The sequence below is a fragment of the Balearica regulorum genome, chromosome 29 (genome assembly GCF_011004875.1).
Source record: "Balearica regulorum gibbericeps isolate bBalReg1 chromosome 29, bBalReg1.pri, whole genome shotgun sequence".
Lineage (NCBI taxonomy): Eukaryota > Metazoa > Chordata > Aves > Gruiformes > Gruidae > Balearica > Balearica regulorum.
The window spans coordinates 2,025,002-2,038,399 of NC_046212.1; the positions used below are offsets into that span (position 1 = coordinate 2,025,002).

The 13,398-nt window shown below is 40.4% G+C and overlaps 1 protein-coding gene across 5 annotated transcripts in view; it reads right to left on the reverse strand.

Moving 5' to 3' along the window:
• DIP2B (disco interacting protein 2 homolog B) overlaps positions 1 to 13,398 on the reverse strand; it is a 70,249-nt gene that overhangs the window by 21,576 nt on the left and 35,275 nt on the right. For 3 of the 5 annotated variants that reach the window (XM_075737895.1, XM_075737897.1, XM_075737898.1), the window contains exons 3-11: positions 10,617 to 10,757; positions 9,130 to 9,255; positions 7,192 to 7,404; positions 4,727 to 4,870; positions 3,794 to 3,913; positions 2,997 to 3,194; positions 2,663 to 2,754; positions 2,051 to 2,161; positions 444 to 567 (exon numbers count right to left, since the gene is read on the reverse strand). In XM_075737895.1, coding sequence (XP_075594010.1) covers positions 444 to 567; positions 2,051 to 2,161; positions 2,663 to 2,754; positions 2,997 to 3,194; positions 3,794 to 3,913; positions 4,727 to 4,870; positions 7,192 to 7,404; positions 9,130 to 9,255; positions 10,617 to 10,757 — 1,269 coding nt within the window. The remainder of the gene's footprint in view (positions 1 to 443; positions 568 to 2,050; positions 2,162 to 2,662; positions 2,755 to 2,996; positions 3,195 to 3,793; positions 3,914 to 4,726; positions 4,871 to 7,191; positions 7,405 to 9,129; positions 9,256 to 10,616; positions 10,758 to 13,398) is intronic. The other 2 variants (XM_075737896.1, XM_075737899.1) reach the window with 2 other exon arrangements.

Consider the following 13,398-nt stretch of genomic DNA (forward strand, 5'->3'; position numbering starts at 1 on the left):
CTAAAACCCCATCATTTGTCCAAGTTCAGTTACACAAGCAAAATACCAATCCAAGCCAAGCTACTAGCCAGAAGGTTCATCTCGTTTCTCATCAGGGAGTTCAGTGGGCAACAAGGCACTTCCTCTACTCAGGAAAGATCCCTGCAGTATTTCTAAATATAACTTGTTGTATCATTAATAAAGCTGCTTTTGAACCTGCCAAATGCCACTGAAGGGATCTGAGGACAACCCTGGCTTGTAAGGTGGGTTCATCACAACTTCCAGGACAACAAAGCAATTCTGTCAGACACATGGATCAATCTACACATACAACAGTTAAGTGATGCTATCAGAAAGTTCCTCCCTTTGCTCCCCCAAAATGCATTCGCACTTCTGACAACTGCTTTCAGACAGTTCAGTTACAGCAAAAGTACAATCAAAAGCAAGTATATAATCGATCCAACCTTTAAACTGCACAATTTCTCCATTTTGGGTTTTTGGAAGTCCTTTCAGGCAAACTTCAGTGGTGAGGGCCAAAGCAATACCACAGCTTCCCAGCAGAAAACCAATCTGTTGACCACCAGCATCCTGCGGGAAGAGGGGGGAAAAAAGAGACATTCCTGTTTATGACCTAAGTCAACTTTCCCCTTACCAAAATGCAAGGTTTGGTAACGCTCTGGTAACTGCCTGGTAACATTATGGATGACATGGGGAGGAAAAAGAAGAAACAACCCATGCCCACAGACACTCTTTCCTTTCGTTTGTCCTTCTCCGCCTACATCCAACGTCTGGCAGTGGTTTGAAACTCAAATGACAATCACTGTCTGGCAGGGATGAATACAACCGCTTCTAAGCTTACTTAATAACACATTTTGGAAGATGATATATATCCAGCACAAAGGCCTGCTGGGTGAAAACGCAGACATACCTACAAGCCAATCAAAGTCCATGGGAAAATGATAAGCCATTACAAAAATGCAGAAGGGCTACTTGATCTTCTGCATACCAAGTCTGCTCTTTTCAATTCATTTTGTTCAAAAATGAACTGATTATGTAACTGGGGACAGATTGCAGAGGAATTTGGTGATTCTCAAAGGGAACTCTTTATACATAAAACAAATATTGCATTGGCAACGCTGAAATGCATTGGATGTGAAATCCGCAGAAAACAAGTGCTCATGCCCAGCATCTAGGCATCGAGCATACACCATTTATTTTCATTAATGGAAGCCCAGATGCTTCAAAGAGGAATCATGAGGCAAAAAACCCAAAACGTGTAATTACACTGAAATAACAAGGCCTCTCTTTCCCCAGGAACTAATTTCTATTGCACAATGATAAAAACACTGAAATGAGGTATCTCACTAAGAAATCTGATTGGGCAAATACTGGGAGAAGTTTTAATTTTGTATTTGGTTGCTCTAGCAGTTGTCACGTTGCAGACAAATGAAAGCAAAGCTCTGTGACTCACACAGAATTACCAGACTAGCTTACCATTTCATTACCACCTCTCTTGCCATATGTTTGCCATTATCCTGTTTATTTTGCTTCCTCTTATGGAATTCTATAGTTTTAGACAGTTCTTGGCATGGCAATGATATGGCAGTATTGCAAAAATTCTGGTAAGGGTAAAGAAAACGCTTTGTCGAGCACATAATTTACAAAAAGTGCCTCAAAGTCTTCAGAAATACATAACACCTTCAGTCTCCAGCAACGTCAAAAGACTGGCAGATGCTACGCATGGCTGGAAATAAGACCCCCTTCACATCGATCAGAGAGCAGATTCACAATCTGCACCCTATAAACTATTTGCGATAACAGAATGACGACTGCAGCGTTCAGGCGAATCGACCATTTCCAGCTACTGAGCACAGCTCTCTGTCAGGAGAGGTCAATATGTTTTTCCATTTTTAAACAGCTATTCCAGGTTCACATAGGTCCTGCACATTGCGTCGATACAGAGCTGCTAAGGCAGCAGCTGGATGCTGTGAAATGCTTTCAGAGGTTGATGGTCTGACTTGGTTTTCATCCCACATCAGCCCATCACTCCTCTAAGTTCCATCAACGTTACCTTTCTGGTAAGAGGTACCTCTATAGGCACTGGTATGACTTCTGCTAGGAGACAGCCGTAAAATGCCACCATAAACATGACTGGGTCATTGTTGGGATAAACAAGGGCTACCTACAATTCACAAAAACATTTTGTTAGTTGAAATACAAGGAAAAATTGCAAAGTTCAGATCCATAGCGACTAAAAGTCAGAAAACTTTGTGTTATTTCACATTCTACCACAGCATTTTTCACAGGGCATCTTCAAGCGCTCTTTCTTCCACGGAATGTATGGTATGCGCATGAGTTCCTCATGCAGTAATGTCAGCATTCCCTGTGTGCCCATGCACATGAAGATGCACACACAGCCAAAACACAGAGATCTAAAACTCTGTATTTCTCTCAGAGGTGCAATGCTCTTCCTTAGATGTATTTCAAACCCCAGAGCCAAGAAGCTGCTTACAGAGGAGCCAGCAGGACTGAAAAATCACAAAAGTTTCTTTCACAAATAGCCTGTCCCTTGGATAAGAGTCTCACTATTAAAAGAACAAGATTATAGCGTCTGTGGTAAGTTACAGCCCCCCAACCCTCTTTTTACTTCAGAGGGAGAAGCAGACAGTCCCAAACTCATTACCCTATCTCCAGGTTTTAACACGGGTTCATTTTTGGTCCCCAGTTTATTAAGCAGTGTGTAGGCCAGCTTGAGACTTCTGCTCCACAATTTGCCTAGAACACAAAGAAGAGAGACTTGCACAACTCTAAATCAACCCAGTGTACAAGAGTATTTCAATTCTTGACTGCTTTTACCATCTACAGTCACGTCCTCTGTTTCAGTTACACTGCTTTATCTACAAAGCTCTCACGAACCAGGAAGGTATTTGCAACCACACTAAGACCAACAACCCTGTGTTCTATCCACTACTGCTCTTCTGGAGCGGTTTGGCAACGAAAGCCAGGGCTCAACTCACCATATGTGAGGGTATAAACTGGTTTTCCTGTAACATCCAGTGCTGTCAGACAGGGGCATTTAGCCTGTGTGGTTCCCCAGCGCTGCAGTGCTGCTTCTAAGGCAGGAGGCCAGTTACAAACAACTCCCAGGGGTTCTCCCTTCACAGGCGTCATCTGGCGTCCCTCTGGCTTGGGCTGATTTGGGTCGGGCTGTGGAACTGAATGGAATTCAATCATGTTTCCAGTTCATCTTGGCCCATTTGTTACCAGAGAGTTAAACTGGAAAGACACACTGAAAACAAATGCTTTGCTTTATTGCCTTTAGGTTTAACAACCCCTATCACATTTCATTTTCTAGGAAGCCCTGCACAAAACAAAACATCATGATGAACATAGTCTTCTCCTACGGTGCTATTAAATAGGTATTCAATTCAACAGTGAGGAAAGTGATGCAAAATTGGAGAAAAGAAAAACAATCTTACAAAATAAGGTTGTAATGAAGTTACCAGTAAAGACAATCCCTTCTGGGAAACTAAAGTAGCCTAAGCAAGTGAAGGCATTTTAAAAATGTTTAAACATTTTTGTTAATAATTTTTAGTTATTGTAAGAAGTTTAGTGTTGAGGAGGCCACCCAAAGTTCAGCAGTAAATTACTTCAAATATTGGATTTGTATCAGACTATTCACGAAGACTACTGCTAGCTGCAAATAGTGAATAAGAATCAACTTCAAAAGCAATGGCTTAAATAAATTCAGCACTGTGCATGTCTGTGTACCTATAACAAATGATTAATAAAACTCGTTATTTGGTGCTATTACCTTCCACAATTTCTTCAAAATCATCCACAAAAAATTCTTTCAGGGGTGGTCTCTTAGGTCTTTTCAAGGTGTTAAGCAACTGCTGAATTTTTGTGGAGACTCTACTGCTCACAGGAACACCTAGAGAGAAAGATTTTGTCTAATAAGTGTTCATCGCCTCTATTAACATTTACATCTTACTTCCTTCCACCAGAGGATACTTCTCTTGGTGTGTGCACTCATTCAACTACTGCCTTCCATTATAAAAGGTTGTGCCAGTGCAGGACAACATTAGTATTATATCGGTTCTGTATTAACTCAGTGGTCAGAAAATGCTAGTAATAGAAATTAATTTTTAAAGCGTTTACTCCCTTCCAAAGCCCAATTTCCATCTCTCTGACCCACTGCACTCGCTGTAACACAGCCTCCCAGACCTGCGCCCGCCTGCAGAATCGATCAGCTGCAGTGCGGGGCTGCCAGCAGAGGGAGGACACAACAAGACTAGAAACATTAATGCTCCCCCTCTACACAAAGGTTTATGCCAACCAGCTTAGAGTATTATCAGCTTCACGGGAGCTTAATTATAGTTAAGAATTACATTGTTTCATTCATCTTACCTTTCCTTTTGGGATTCTACGACAAAAGCTTTTAAAAACAAATTAGCCTACCTCTGCATTTGTAATTTAACTTAAAAAGTGGTAGAGAAGAGAAAAGCCTATTATCCCTCCCATGATTTTCTCCAGTTCAGTACACAGTAGGTAACTGCTGCAGCACAGGAATGCGTTAATGCCAACGCCATAACTGCGGCATAGGAATGTGTTAATGCTAGTGCCATAACCATTTCAAATCTGTGACGTGCTTAAATGGGATAAACTTGAGTTGGGAGAATAAATCATGACTTAAGTCCTTCCTTAACACCCTTCTAATGTCTGGGTACTCTGGAAGGTTCCGTACCATCAGCAGTATCCATGAGACTAGACCGATTAGATCCCTTGTGCATGCCTTTCACGATCCCTGAAGGAGGAAGGTCAATCGCTGCTGGGCGTGCTGAGGAAGAGGAGGTAGTTGCTGTGACATCTGGGGGAACTGAGAAATTTTCTAAAAAAAGGGAGAACATTGAGATGGCAATTAACATATACCTTTTATTATCAGGTGGAACAAGCAAAGTGTTAGTTACCTGTTACCAACAATCTTAAGAATTTAATGGGTTGAATGTATGGGAGCTCTTATTAATGGTAAACACACCGCTTCCTAAATATTAGGTAGCTCTAGGAGGTGCACATTATCTGCTCTGGAAAACAGAAAACGAAGGCACAAGATGAGAGGCTTTGGCCATGTCAGGAAAGTGGTTCAGCAAAACAGAACTCCTATTCTTGGCCTCTAACCTTCAAATCAAGCTACATCTTTCGACCTTCAGCACTGTAAAAAAAGTTTGAAATCCATATGAGCTCTGAAACGTTCAAAGCCCCACAACAAAACCCTACACCACCTATGCAGTAATCTCTCTTGCTAGAATTATACTATTTAACTTTTTCGTCAGTAAGGGCTTTCTAAAACAAAACATGTGGTAGGCTATTGACTAAATGAGATCAGCAAAAAAAAATCATGTTGGGTTTAAATTTCTTCCAGTTCGGTGACTAAACAGTATAAGCCTGTCCAGCAGTTAAAGCGAATGAATACAGTGAGCTGGGTCTTACTTTTGCTTTAAGTTGCAAGACACTGTTCTGCTTTTCAGATGAGTTTGTAAGCTTCAAAACTGCAAGTAACTCTGCGTACTTCAGTATTTCCCTCATTAACTTTCTCTTAAATAAACAATTTTTGCTTACATGAGATTCCTTTATACAACACAGTCAGTTCAATCATCTGACAGAGCAAGAATATTCTATTCTAGGTTAACAGAATCAGCAACTGCTGCTTATGAAGGGAAAGACCCAACGGTTTTGAAACTGTATGTTGGCCTGCACAGAGAGAGTCTGAAGGAAGTCAGATACTGAATAATTCCCACAGAAAGGTTTTTGTGGTTGATTCTCTGTGCCCCTCTGAAAAAAACCCATTTCTGCATCCCTTTGGAGATAGTGGGAAGGAATATTTCTCATGTATTGAACTTCTAAGATCAGTAGAAAGGACCTAGATTTTGTACAACTCCACATGTCTGCAGGACTTTTTATTGGTCTCTCTAAAGATGTATAAAATAGCGTATGTGAGAGTTCATATTCATTTAAATGAGGTGTTAACACAGGACAAATGTGGCATCTACATGGCAAATACAATTCCAACAAAGATTTAAAACTTCTATTTTGCATAAAATACTAATTATACTAGACAGTAGTTATTCTGTAGGTAAAAGGTAGATTACCTTAATTCATTACAAAAGGTAAACGTGGCTTTCTGTATGCTCCAATTAAAAACAGGCTCTGTGCTTCAAAGACACGTTAATTATATTGACTACGTTTTATAGGCAATTTCCCAGTTTTCCGTTTCAGAAAACAACTTGCATCCCAGGAAATAAACAAACAAAAATAACAGCAGTAAAAAAAAAATATTAAGCAAAACAGTTAAAACCACCAGCACTTCTATGCACTGCTTGCCCCAAACAAGTTAAGCAAAAGCAGAGAGCACACAAAATACAGACACCTCCTAAGATGCAGTAATATCCTTAACAGCAGCTAAAAAAGACAAACATACACAGAGCAAAAACAAACTTTGCAATTTCATACAGAAGCATCAGCAGCAAGGAGCACCTCAGAGCCGCAAAAAACTGAGCCTGGGGTATCCAGATCTGTAGATTTTGCTCCGTCCTCTCAATACCTGGATGCTCTGATTATTTCTCAGACTAGCCGTGAAAGATCTGTGCTAAATCTTTACTCTGCTATAACCATGTTTTTCAATGACATGCTCATTTGTTCACATAAATGGCTGGTTTTGGTTGTTTATTTTTTGATCTAGTGCAAACAATAAACCATTAGGGCTTACAGCAAAATGAGAATGTTAAAACACAGCATTTCCCCACTCAATAGGCAAAGACACCCCTATGGTATTCATCAGGACACAGATGCCAAATGCTACTTGCATACAGCAGCTTGGTACACACAGTAGCTTCAAATAGCCGAGACATAAGCAACACAGTATACAGAAAGAAAGTTGTGCCTAACTGGGCCTGTCAGTACTCTCATCACACCCTGGAGTCTTTTCTACTTCAATAAGCTCCTGCTCCCCACTTCCCCTTTTTCAACCAGCTCAATATTCTGAAATTCTTAAGGGAAAAACAATTGCGATGGTGCAACTCCAACAAATCCTAGCAAGTTCCATCAAAACTAACTAAACTCTTGATCTGAATTTCCCTTACGCAATGGACAACTCCAGCTTTATTAACACAATCTGAACTTGAAGCAATTTTTCTGTTCATACCCATCTCCTACCTATTCGAGTATTGGCAAATACATCAGCTAGTGACCCACTGGTCCCTTTGCCTTCTCCATGGGAAAGTGTAGAAGATGCTGATGAAGATGTGGATGACCCCTGAATAGATCGGTTGATCCAAGACTCAGCATTCTGTAAGCTCTGATGCAATGCAGCAGTAAGAGCGGCTTGGCGCCTTAGCGACCCCTCATCCTCGGATGCAGAAGACGTGTCTGTGTGGAAGCAGAAAAGAAAATCTAGCTGCTTAGGGAAAAGCACATCGCACTGAACATGCTCTCTTTCCAATTCATATATCAACGGCACAGGCTTGTAATATGAAGATCTTTTTTTCACAGGCTGCATCAAACAAGGTGACATTGGCCAAAACAGAAGACAAAGCAGCAGACATCTCCAATGTGAACACATTCACCCCCGGTGTTTTGCCCCTGTTTAAAGCCCACGAAAGATTCACCTCCTCAGACAAGTATCCTTCCCCTGAGTTTTTCAAGTTTAACAACTTATCTCTCATTACTTTTCCATTCATATTCTATAATGTCAGACGCTGTATTGCCTAACTTCGGTAATTCTGAAATGGAAAGTGAGGGGTCAGTATCATTGTTAAAACTGAAAATTCACGGGAACAAAGCAGAATGCAGACACTAGGAAACAAATGTGCCAAGGCTACATGCAGAAAATGCTTTTGTCTGGTATTCTCAATAGGTCCCTTTCAATTGCAGAAAACAAACCGAAAAAACCCCACCCCAAAACAAAACAAAAAAGAGAAAACTACTGCAAGGCGCTGCATCCTGCGTTTCCGAGAGAACAGATACCTTGTCTATCCTAAAGCTGTGACCTATTTTTTTCATCATAAAGAAAGCACTCATTACTTGGTATCTTCCGTTGTACAGGGCTACATATAAACATTCAGTTAGGCTTTAGCCTAAAATCTACGTGTTCTTCAAAGTGATTGCCTGCCTATAATAGTCTAGTTGTAAATCAAACTATTGAATCTCGGTCTACCCACTTGCCAAAGTAGAATGCAGTCACAGGCTGAAGAAAAAGATTCCAGACACACAGAGTGCTAACCTTTACTTGTGTAGTACCAGTAGAGGTCAAAATATGCTGCAGTCCTGGACAAGTTAGTACAAAGCTGAGACCCAAGCTGACACCAGGAACATGCATTAGCCCCCAGCAGAAAGGAAAAGAAAAAAGGAAGTATGAAGAAAAAAGGGGGTAAAAAAATAGTTGTGAGTGAAGTGGCCTCGCAGAGCTGTTTCAGGGAGAGATATGAATTCACAATGAGATATGAATTCACAGTCTTGAGATGACTTCATCAATCCAAATAACTGTGATGCTTCTGCACAATGAGACACAACATAAAAGTCACTGCTGAAAGTTACACATATTCATCTTTAAGCCAGTGCATACAGCTGCCTGAAAACAGAGAGGTTTATTAATATCTGATGCACATGCACCATAACAGACACCACGTTATCCGAGGTATTTTGCCGCAGCCGTTACATGGGAGGAGTTACGAAGGAAAAGTCCTGCAAGTCATAGAATTCCCCAGGACCCCCTCCAAGGTCCTTGCCCAGAAACATACATTGCTGCAAATCCTTCTCCTGTGTGTTGAGTATTAAACCGTAACAAAATCAAAACGTGAATTATGCAACAGAAATAGGTGTGAGGGAAGCAAAAGAAGCCTCAGCCCAGAAAGCCTGCTCTTGCCAACTGATCCGTTAAAAGCTCCCTGAAGAGAAGCCATTTTCACAGCCCTAACAGCAGCTCCATGAAAACAAGCAGCTGCTCAAACGTAGCAAGAGAGCTACAGGAGTAACAGACTACCTACAAATGTGCTGAAGAGCTTGAATATTTTGACAATTGCAGCCTCTTGATTTGGAAACTGTTACTAATGCCTACCTTCACATCCACACAGACACACACTGCAAGAACCTAACCTGGGGGAGTGCAGGCGTCAGCTGGAGACTGAACAAAGGTAGACCGTCTTTTCGTTGGCATGGGCAGGGCCATCTTCTGTTCTTTGTGTTTTGCCAGCGCTGCTTGAACTGCTTCTGTGTGGATATCTGCAAAATGGAAGTTCATACACTCGGTTTTACAACAGTAGAGGAGGAAGAAAAAACACACAAGGCTTACACATGTGCAACTATTGCTAGGTGTCTGTATTTATGCAACCCCGCATTTTACAGTATCTTCCCAAACAACTACATTTTGCCATTTTTTTTTTTTTTTTTTAAAAAAAAGACAGGGAAACTAACTGAGGTTTCTAAAGTTAGCAAGCTACATAGCAGGGCCAGGTTTTTTTTAGTCCGGAATCTTCTGGGTTAGTCATTATATTCTTGTGTCTCCAGCAACTTTTATAGAAACCCCAACCCCACCAGGTTGTTCCCCTCAACCAAAGATTATTCTAAAATATGCCTGTGTGTAACTTAAAATATGCACAAAAGTAATAGTTTATACAGCCCCAGGTGCACCTCTGGTCTATAAACTGACCAATTCTGAGCCAATTGTCTGATTTAGGAAAAAACTTATGTTCAAAAACCTAAATGGATGCAGATTTCATGTAAATCTTGAAAGTTACTAACTGCAGCTGTAAATACATGCTGATTAGGAACTGAAACAGGCCAGGACGTGAGGCTTCCACCCCCTGCAAACATCCAGAACTCTTTAAAGGAAGACACATCGCTGGTGACGAGAAGACAAAATTAAAAAAACTATGACAAGGGAGAGCTCATCTACATGAATTTCTCAGATTAACATATTTTAATTATGCGTTTCCAAAACCCAGAAAACTCTTCTAACGCTTCATGAAATAGTGGTATGTGACAGCAGTGTTACTGGAGAAGGTATAGTTGATACACTTTATTTGCCCCTGTTGAGAAGAAAACTTAAATCTTGCTAATGCAAAGTGAAAAACAAAACCAGGTGGAAACAAAAAATAGGTGCCGCCACCTTCTCCTTTCCTTAAGTGGAGGAAGACATCAGTAGGGCACTAGTCAGCCATTTCTGCTGCTCTTTGGAAGTACTTTGAGCACAGATAGAGAAAGCCAGCTCTCATTCTCCACGCTCCTCGAGCGGATATGCACAGCAGCCACCAATTCCAGGAACAAATTATTACATGTCCCTTCACTGAATCTGGTTACCCACGGACATGGTTAAAATAAGCTTTCCATTCTGTGAATCACTTGCATTGAACAGTTGCATTCAAGCCAGAAAAACAAGGTGGCAAAGAGATATTTGCTTTTTCTACTTCACATTCTTTTGGATTCAGCAGCTGCAGTCCTGCAAGTCTGATGTTTCTTTATACAGAACCACCAAAGTAGGACTTTCCATCCGCGGACAAATAATAAGCTTGATTCCTTGAGAGGACACAGTACATTCTTGTCATTAACAGGAATCCCGGGTGAACTCCTGCCCTTGTCCTTACCAGATCGATAGCGTTCATCTCTGGCTCCCCCTGAGCGAGCTCGGTGAAATTTGGATGAGGAGGATGAGGATGATGAGGCTGGAGTTGCAGATGGAACAGGCATCTGAGTTCTAGATTCCTTCTGTAATGCTGGATCGACCCCTGGAAAACAGTCCACAGAGTTCTCTGAGAGCAGGAAATAAAAGTAGCTTTTCTCTTTTATCATATAATCACAAGATCTCCCCTCCCCTTTTTTTTGTGTAGTGAATTGGATCTAATTCGTATATTAATACATCTGCCCAATTATATCCTAATCAGTTAAGATATACCTGACCCTTCTTTGACCTTACGCTTAAGAGTTTTTTCCAGTTTTTTTTCTTTTTATAAGGGGTTGTTGGAGAGAGAATTTACGGTAAATCTGAAGTGGTGACCTAATACACAATTTCACATAATTTAAGTAACCTATTAGTGATAAAGGGAGATGAAGTCATCTTTAAGGAATCCATTACAAAACACAAAAGCAAAGGTGATAAGATTCAGATAAATCTCGATAAATGAAATAGTAGAGAAGGCAGGTAAGTCTTATGCTTCCACACACTTAATAGGGCCATTTGCAATGAACTTTGATGTTTTGTGCTTTAGTATCAGTAGGGTTTACTCCCTATTTTGCCATGTTTCCAATGGGAACAGGACTGCATCGCACTCTCATTATTGCATCAAGACAGAAGAGAATTAGCAGTTTAACTTGTGCTGAAGTGATACATATAAACTCCTTTCGGAGATCATAGTCACTTATACCAGTCTCCTTGTAGTCACCGCTGCTATGGGCATGAGCAAAGGGGTCTGACTGATGCAATAAGTCATTATCCCAAATTAAGTCTGAGTCGCAAAGAGCAAACCCATAGAAAAATACGTTGAGAAGCAGTGTTCCACTGACCAGTGCGCATTATTGACAGGAAAACCAATAATATACCAGTGGCAAGAGCCTTTGCTGTTCACATCAATTACAAAACCAAATAACCTGCAGTTGTCCAGATTCTGGGTCCTTTCAGCGTGTCAAGAGGTGAGTTGATTTATCATCCTGGAAAAGTTTGTTTTTCCCATGACTATAGGGAGCTAAATAGATGATCTGATAAGAAATTATCATTTTACATAATTCAGGAAGGGACAAGCAAGGAATCGTTGCTACGGGAGTTTCAATTCTCAAATGAAATGTGTGTCAGTGGGAACTTTTTAAAAACTAAAGGTCATAGAGCTGTAATTACCTTCAGGTTGTCACCTGAAGTCATGCAAAAAGAAGAGCAATTGTGTCATCTAAATATGTGCTGCTTATGAATTCTCACAAACTACCAAAGGATTACAGAAACGATGAGGAAACCACAAATCCTGGAGTCCAATTCCAGTTATACCACTTTCTTAGTGTGTGGTTTTAGGTAAACAACTTAAGGCAAGTGCCTCAAGCTCAGGGAACTTACAATACCAGCAAATCACACCTAACTAGTTACAGAAATGTTCAACCATCTCCTGTACCTTCCAACATCCTAAAGAGCAGCATATTAATTGTATGTTACAGCAAACTAACTATCCACTTAGCCCAGCATTACATGCATTGGAAAAAATTCAAGAACACAGGGGCAACGTGCTCCTGGAAGAAGTTCTCTCTCAACCCCCAGCCTTACTATTTGGCCTAGGAACCTCTTCAAAACTTTTCACCTCTCACTCAAATTTTTAGTAGTTCCATTTGTGATATCAACATTCAACGGAGGCAAGCGAGCTTATGTATCAATGATTCTTTAAACTATCAAGCAAAAAACCTAGAACCTTTATTTCTAGATAAAAAGAAGATACCCTGCCAGCCAGAAATTCTCAAATCGTATTAGGGAGACAACTATTCTCCATTTTCAGTTTTTGGTATTTTTTGGATATCGTAACATGTAGCACAGAGTTCTGTATTTGCTTATTAAAACATAACCATCACCTGTACAAAGATGCCAGCAGCACAAAAAGTAGAATGGAAAAGGAAAAGAGACTTCTGTAGTTTAGGTGCAGGACCTGGTAATCAGAAGACCTGGACTTCAGAGCAAGATTTTCAACTCAAAATCTCAGTTTACCCACATCCAAAAGAATCAGTGTTTGTGTCCCCTTCCTGTCATTCTGGAATACGTTTCATCGATAACTAGTTGAACACCTTTGGAGTGTTTATTTGCCTTAATCAAAAACAAGAGAGTTTTATTTTGATCCAAAGACAAGACAACTTCAGACTGAGAAGAAAAGCTTAATGCTTTCTGATCATTCGAGTATTTACGAATTCAAGTACCCACTAGATGTCAGCAGCAGATTTAACACCATTTTAAATGAATTATTAAATTCATATTCAGTTCTCTTATAAGTCTTGCAAAAGCATCTCATCTGCTCATCACAAGGTAAACATGACATTCCATTTACAAAGGGATCAAAAGTGTCTGTAAGTGACATGACACACCAAGAGCAAGCTCTTTGTTTAAATATTTTGCTATGACAAAATAACATGTTACAGTAGCCTAACAAAGCATTCAAGCACGGATGAGGGAAAAAGCGTATAGCTACATTAAATCACAAATGGTTATACAACAAAGCAACGCAAGTGAGCCAAGCCTGGCAGGTGATAGGTGACTTCTTTAGCATTCCCTTTATAATAATCCAGCTACAGCTGCAGTTTCTGCTGGCAAGATCTGAATCTACAGAGACGTGAAGAAGAAATTATTTCAGATTTGCTTTTGAAGGATGGTATGGTTTTTTAAATTGTTGTTAGTTTTTAAGCAGA